At 38.9% G+C, this 6,745-nt stretch overlaps 1 protein-coding gene across 2 annotated transcripts; it reads left to right on the top strand.

Moving 5' to 3' along the window:
• Positions 1-2,784: 2,784 nt before the first annotated feature.
• On the top strand, positions 2,785-6,621 carry aanat2 (arylalkylamine N-acetyltransferase 2). Of its 2 annotated transcripts, XM_079644882.1 has the most exons (4): positions 2,785-3,130; positions 5,408-5,594; positions 5,876-6,030; positions 6,143-6,621. In XM_079644882.1, the coding sequence occupies exons 2-4, from the start codon at positions 5,429-5,431 to the stop codon at positions 6,446-6,448; spliced, it is 627 nt and encodes a 208-aa protein (XP_079501008.1). In that variant the 5' UTR covers positions 2,785-3,130; positions 5,408-5,428; the 3' UTR covers positions 6,449-6,621. The 2 variants fall into 2 exon arrangements, with proteins under 2 accessions (XP_079501008.1, XP_079501009.1); XM_079644883.1 differs by lacking the exon at positions 2,785-3,130 and having other exon boundaries at positions 3,557-5,594.
• Positions 6,622-6,745: the final 124 nt, after the last annotated feature.

Raw genomic sequence — 6,745 nt, 5'->3', positions numbered from 1 at the left:
CAGCTTAAATAAGCCTTGAAGAAAGTGCAAAAGGTCTGTTTATACCATTCCCCCCACACTGAAGCACTTACCAGGACGTCAATTCAGTCCCTGAGAGATCAGGGTTTAGTGGGACATTGGGATTGGGCCTGTGTGCGAGCTCTACTGCTCTCACTCAGTCCTCCATTAAGGATATCAACTGTCACACAGAAGGTCTGGCAGGTATTATCAAGTGACGGTGTTTAGGCCTATTTTAGGAAGAATAGGCAATGGTTTTTTTTTTCCCTCGTCAGACTGAAAACTTCCCTTTGAGCCATGTTGGTTATCCATTGCTTCTTCCTCTCCAGGGTCATCAGAGTCCACAGAAAGCCTGAAGAGTCAGAGCACCAACTGCTCCAGCCAGCCTCTCCTGTGTCCCACAAGCAGCCTTCATATGGAAGATGAGCATCTCAACCCCTGAGTCTGACCCAGCCTCCTCCCCCCCCCCCCCCCCATCCATCAGAACAGATGTATGCGTTACATCAAGTCCCTCTGTTCCTTTAACCCCCCCTGCCCAGTCTTTTTGCTTCACCGATGAGATCCAACAGCGGCCCTGAAAGAAGTCCGCCAGGAAGATGGAGGGCTCTGTTTATTCCATCAATGGCTCTGACATTAGAAACCAAATTTAGCCTCTGCAAAGATGTTCCTCATACCTTTTGTTATATGACGGATGTTTTAAAAAAGGAATGTTGATTCCAGAGCTTTGAAAACATTTCATTAACGGTCAGATGGTGTTGGGTTGTGTGTCTTGACCGAAGGTGTGGTCTTGTAATGTGGATTCCAGAGATATTTCACTACCTGTCATGGTGGTTTTAAGCACACTTACTTTAAATTAACTGTATCAATTGCTTTACACTAAATTCAGAAGACATTATAAATACAATTTGTGTCTGAATATTGTATTCCTCAGTGAAATACATTAATGTTACAGTACTTGTTTGATTTGGGTAATGATAAGAACATTTATCGCCTATGTACCTGTGTGTCCATTTGAAGTGATTCTGCACTCCAAAAATAATCCATTCCTTATAACAATAAGTTTATGGTGAGATGAGTTTAAGTTGTCTGCAGTCCTAAACATCTAATTGTCACTTTATTATTATTTCTAATGTGACATTTATCGATCATAAATCTACTAGAATCCTGTGTACTTGCTTAAAAAATGTATACTCGCATATTACATAGAAAAAAAGATCCTTATATTTAAATAATGAAACTAGATTCAGATAAGATTTAAGACTTGGTTTTCAATAAGCGCTACAGATTCACAACCGAACAGCTAAACTCAAAGATGCTGACTCACTGTGGCACAGTTAGGTGTGCTCGTCGTCAATGTGGCAGATCTCTCTTCAGTCTTTTCGCGGCAAAGCCAGTGTCTGCTTATGTGACGTCCGGTGGCTGCATCACCTTTACATTATTTGGTAGTGGTATGTGTAGCACCATGCATATAGATCTATGTGCCTTGAGTTGATATGGCTGCCTGCTTGTTGCATTGGACATTAGTGTTCTTCTAAATGCTACAATATTCAACAGTTTTATGGATTTTTGATTCTGATGTACAAAGCCTTTTTTTCTATCGCATACTTTGTGCTACTCGAAAGATGTATCTTGTTATTGTTTATTGCAATATAAAATGTAACTGTTCATTTACTTTGTTATGACCATGTATCAATTATGCATTTATTCTTAGTATTTAGGTTCAAGTGGATTTTTAAGATTACATTTGATTGGAATGACCACCATCCAATGCAATAAGTGCAAACAGTGCAATTACTAATTGGGCTAGCGATTGCATGTGAACTCGTAGAGGCTTGAACCTCTCACCGCTTTTTAGTAACATGGTTGTTTTGTCTTTCCCCGCTCCTCTTCTGTGCCATTTTAACTTGACACTGTGCCTTCCTGTTCCTGTTGTGACCACTATTGACCTGGTATCCAGGATAACTCCACAGTAGGTGGTTTGTGGCTCTCTGTAAAATCAATACCTGTCTTTCCTCGTGTGTATAGCAGCATGTGTATAACAATAAAGAACAGATTAAATACTTTCCGACCCTGAACCTTTCTGATCCATCACAGTACCTATTTACTTCGGAGAATACTTTTGAAGGCTTTTATTGGTCATGCATACATAGCTAGAGTGTAGTTATGACGATGAAAACCTTAGGTCACAGGCTCCTCCAACAGTGCAACACAATACAACTGAAAAAATAGTGCAAGTAAATACAAAAATAAAGATACTAAAAAGTTGAATACTGCAATACTATGCAAGTGATTGAATATGATATAATAGATAAATAATTTATAAATTGCCGCCAGATTAATGTTGTGGATGTTTAAAAAAATGCAGGTATTTAATAGTTTTATGGCCTGTGGGATGAAACTGTCCGAGTCTCCATATACTGCAATCTCATGTTATTTTAGTTACTTATTCACTTTGAAGTTTGAACTTGGGGCCTAAATTATGATTACAGGGTGGCCAGATGTTGATCTTTGATTATTATTACTTACTTTATAAGTGTGTTTAATGCCTGCCACAAATTGGTTTAAACCTGGCAAAGATTGTCATGTAAGAAAAAACAGTGCCCCCTGCTGGCAAAGGAGGCAACACAATCCTCCCATGGATTAGGATTCCTCACAGGTACCATGAACTGCAGTAAAACCATAAAGGTTTTTATTTATTCTTATGGTCCTGTTAGTTTATGATTAACATGATCTATATATGGTATTTCCATTCATAAAGTGCTACGAAGAGTATCATAAAATGCCATTTGTGAAAGTACGTTTAAAGGCTGTTGTCATCTTGTTTTGAAGATAAATAACTTTTGATGTCCCTTGATGAGAACTAGAACAAGAAGGCTGAAGCTTAAAACAGTGCAGCTGCATTGTCAACAAATGAATTATAGCTTACTCAGATGTAAGTGGATGAGAAGTGTCCCTCCCAGTCGGCCTAAGGTCATTTACAATCTGAGTCACCAAACAGGGAACAAGTAAACAAGTCTCCCTTTAAATCCCAATACCATTGATACAGCAACATTTCATTGAAGCCGCAGTCCATGTTCTGCCACCAGCAGCTGGCTTCAGTTGAGCATTCTGTTGCTAGTAGCAACACCACCAGGTACAGTTCCTTAGCAGCGACTGCTTATCTACATCCTGCCTTGTGTCGGATCTGTGTCCAATAAAGAGGTGCTTTATCCTATAGGTTTCTCTACTTTATGTTATAACATTTTTAATTTTTTTATTAAATAATGGCATTGTATAGTATGTTTTACATTTAGTTAAAATAAGTCATAGGTAAGAATGTCAAACAACATCATAAAAATATCCCAGAATAGTATTTCATAAAAAGAGTAGGCCAATAAAGCATAGAATTTAACTAGAAAGTTTTAGAAGTCATGGTATCATGTGTAATAAAAAAGTTATAGTATAGTATGTAATAAAAACACATAGTATATAGTACAAATAAATCAATCAAAGTATAGTTATAATTGGAAAAATCTTTGAATTTGGAATAGTATCTATCTGTTACTTTTCAGTACATCATTTGTGTTTATATTATTGCTTATTGTTTGCCATGGTCCTGCAACAGATTCCTATGAAAAGCAGAAATGAAACATGTTAGCTGCTCAACATGAATGCAGCAACAGTGAAGTAAGGCCAATCTGGGGATGAACAGTCTGTGGCAAAGAGGAAGGGTGTGTGCTCATTTATTGTGCTGAAACTGAATATCTGTGTCTTGACAGTGCACAAATCCTATTAATAATTCACTATTTTTTCCTCGATTCCACATTGTTAACGTCAGTATATTCCAGATGATATACCTCTACATCTCACCCTGAAACGAGTACATAGATGTTTTATTTTTTCGATTAAGCGCACATATATCAACCTGCTGGTGTTTGCCGGTTCATGTCAGGATGAATTTGCTAAGTGTTTCATATTTCATAAAGACATTCTCCAGCAGTATTAGTTAACTGCTCTCTGCTCAGCTGGACCGACAGGTATACGGCAGTGTGAAATGTAATAAGGATTCAGTTACCAAGGTTTCGGGTGTGCCTGTAAAAACATAATACTCTGAGAAAATGTGTCTGCAAATGTATGTGTTATGTGTTTACACATGTTGTAAATGAGATTAGGGTCTATGAGAAGGTCAGTGGGTGAGATCAGTCGAGAGCTAAAGGCTTTCCTTATAGCTTTTAAATGTATTAGCTTGTTTGATAAGCTGAAAGATGTTTTTGTGATTTAAAAAACTTAACCATGTCATTTTGAGAGAAGATTAGGAATCATTTCAGACCCTCCCAGGCCACACAGAGAGATGCTGTTCAGAAAGGTGGATACAAATCTGTACAAATGTTTATCCAACAGTAAAAATAAACAGTTGGGGTAAACAATAATCCTTAAAACATTTCTATATTGGTCTCATCTCTTGGGGCAGTACTTTAACAAATATTAGGATATGCCTCCTGCTGGGTGATTTAGGGGTGAAGCTTGGCTTTCTGCAGAGACATAACGAATGTAATATAATGTATAATAATAATAATAATAATAATGTAAAATGTTCGTTTGTTGCAGATGCTTGGGAATGAAAATATTTTTTGGAAAAGTTAAGTCCACCAAGAATACTGTTTTAAACTCTAAGACGCTTGCACAACTAGTAAACTCAAAATTCAAGATTAGAGGATAATGGACTATTTAAAGCTCTTTTTTCTCCATTTAGGTTCTAATTTATTCTAAAACTAAAAGGTCAAACAAGTCTGTGTAAACTGTAAACACGTTTACCTCAGGCCGGTCAAAGAAAGTGCTCCCTCATTTAATTACTCTGGACTAAAACCTCTGAGGCAAATCTCCATCCTAGCTCAGTATGGGTTTAATCATGCCTTTGATTTCCCCTAAAAAACATAACATTTCACTGTCACAAAAAGACATTCATCCCACAGTGAATATATCAAATACCAGATAAATAAATACAAAATAAGGTGTGGGACAAATACAACTAAGTGCTGAAAACATCCAAAATGGAGATAACTCAAAATACTGTCTTTTAAAAATATGCACAATAGAACTAAAGAGTTTACTGTCTCTAAACTCTGATCAAAAAAGAAACACCCTGATAACATAATGCCTATCTGTAAGCAGGGGATTAAGAAACTGCGTACACATGTGCACAGACAGCTACCCTACTTTGAGAGGACCACTTTACAGTATGAGATCAGAGAGAAAGAAGAGGAGCAAGAGAGGGCAGGGGAGACAGAGAAGTGAGTTACATGACGGTCTGTTGGACAAACTGAGCAGACCACATTTTTTGTTGGACTCATTTTGCATCCTTATAAACTTTATATTTAAAAAGGCTGGAAGAGAATAAAAGTGATTAACAAGAGATTCCTCAAATTACCAGATCTTCCTGCCTTGAGGCATCATGACACAGCAGGTCAGTGGCTCACCGTTCCTCAAGCCTTTTTTTCTGAAGACGCCTGTGAGAGTGGTCAACCCTCTGCGACAGAGACGACACACACTCCCTGCCAGCGAGTTCAGGAACCTCAAGCCGCAGGACGCTATCAGTGTGTTTGAGATCGAGAGAGAAGGTAAGTCAAGTTTCTGCTCACCATAAAACTAACCTGATATGCGTTTTAACACAATGTATCACCAGCTAAGAACTTGACTCATGTTCTTGTGTAGAGGTGATATACTGTATTTTCTGTTATTGGGGAAGATATAAACTTTAGATATCTTTTGACTGTTAAAGCAGTATTAAGTTGAAAAAGAGCACATTTCTCTCAAATTGTAGTATGTCCTGATATTCATTACTACTCCCAGGACATGACCCACTGAATAAACTGGTGCTCCTCCCCCCCCCCCCCCCCAGCATTTGTCTCGGTGTCTGGAGAGTGTCCACTTACCCTGGATGAGGTGCTTAACTTTGTGGGCCAGTGCCCTGAGCTGTCGCTGGGCTGGTTTGAGGAGGGACAGCTGGTAGCATTCATCATCGGCACTGGCTGGGATAAGGAGAGGCTTTCACAGGTATGAAAATATGTACAAAATAAAAATGTGCCAAACCTTGTTTTACCATGAAGAAAAATGATATTGATAAACTTTCTCTGATGCATGTGACTATGTCTTCCCCTTTCTCCAGGAGGCAATGACTCGTCATGTTCCAGACACCCCCACTGTGCACATCCATGTGTTGTCAGTGCACCGTCACTGTCGCCAGCAAGGCAAGGGCTCCATCCTCCTCTGGCGCTACTTGCAGTACCTGCGCTGTATGCCGGGCCTCTGCCGGGCGCTGCTGATCTGTGAAGACTTCCTGGTGCCCTTCTACGTAAAGGCCGGCTTCAAGGAGAAAGGAACATCAGCCATCTCCATATGCAACATGCAATTCCAAGAGATGGAGTTCACACTTGGTGGGCAGGCGTTCGCACGGCGGAACAGTGGCTGCTAGTTTATGAGGACCTACACCCTCTTATCTTGAACATGGACTCCAGTCAGCCTGTGTGCAGCAGACAGGGTTCAATGTTTTTAACAAGGTCTAAATAGACCTCCTCATCTCAGTACCCCAGTAAGGATGCAAAGGATGAGATCAATTCAAAGTGTCTTTACTGTGAAGATGTATTCCATATTGCTAAAATGTTTCTATTGTCAATTGAGTATTTGTAGCAGATATTTGTTGTTTCTTTCTTACACAATTTGAATAAACTGTAAAATCTTCGAAAGGCATTTTTTGATAAAAAAGATAAAA

The sequence above is a fragment of the Notothenia rossii genome (assembly GCF_949606895.1).
Source record: "Notothenia rossii genome assembly, chromosome: 8".
NCBI classification, from domain to species: domain Eukaryota; kingdom Metazoa; phylum Chordata; class Actinopteri; order Perciformes; family Nototheniidae; genus Notothenia; species Notothenia rossii.
The sequence above is the reverse complement of the archived record's forward strand: the minus strand, read 5'-3'. Positions and strand labels throughout refer to the sequence as shown.

Bases quoted from the DNA above. Each gene is read 5' to 3' on its own strand.
- aanat2 (XM_079644882.1), top strand. From the start codon at position 5,429: ATGACACAGCAGGTCAGTGGCTCACCGTTCCTCAAGCCTTTTTTTCTG. The intron at 5,595-5,875 runs GTAAGTCAAGTT...CCCCCCCCCCAG, and splicing joins GTTTGAGATCGAGAGAGAAG to CATTTGTCTCGGTGTCTGGA. The intron at 6,031-6,142 runs GTATGAAAATAT...CCCTTTCTCCAG, and splicing joins ATAAGGAGAGGCTTTCACAG to GAGGCAATGACTCGTCATGT.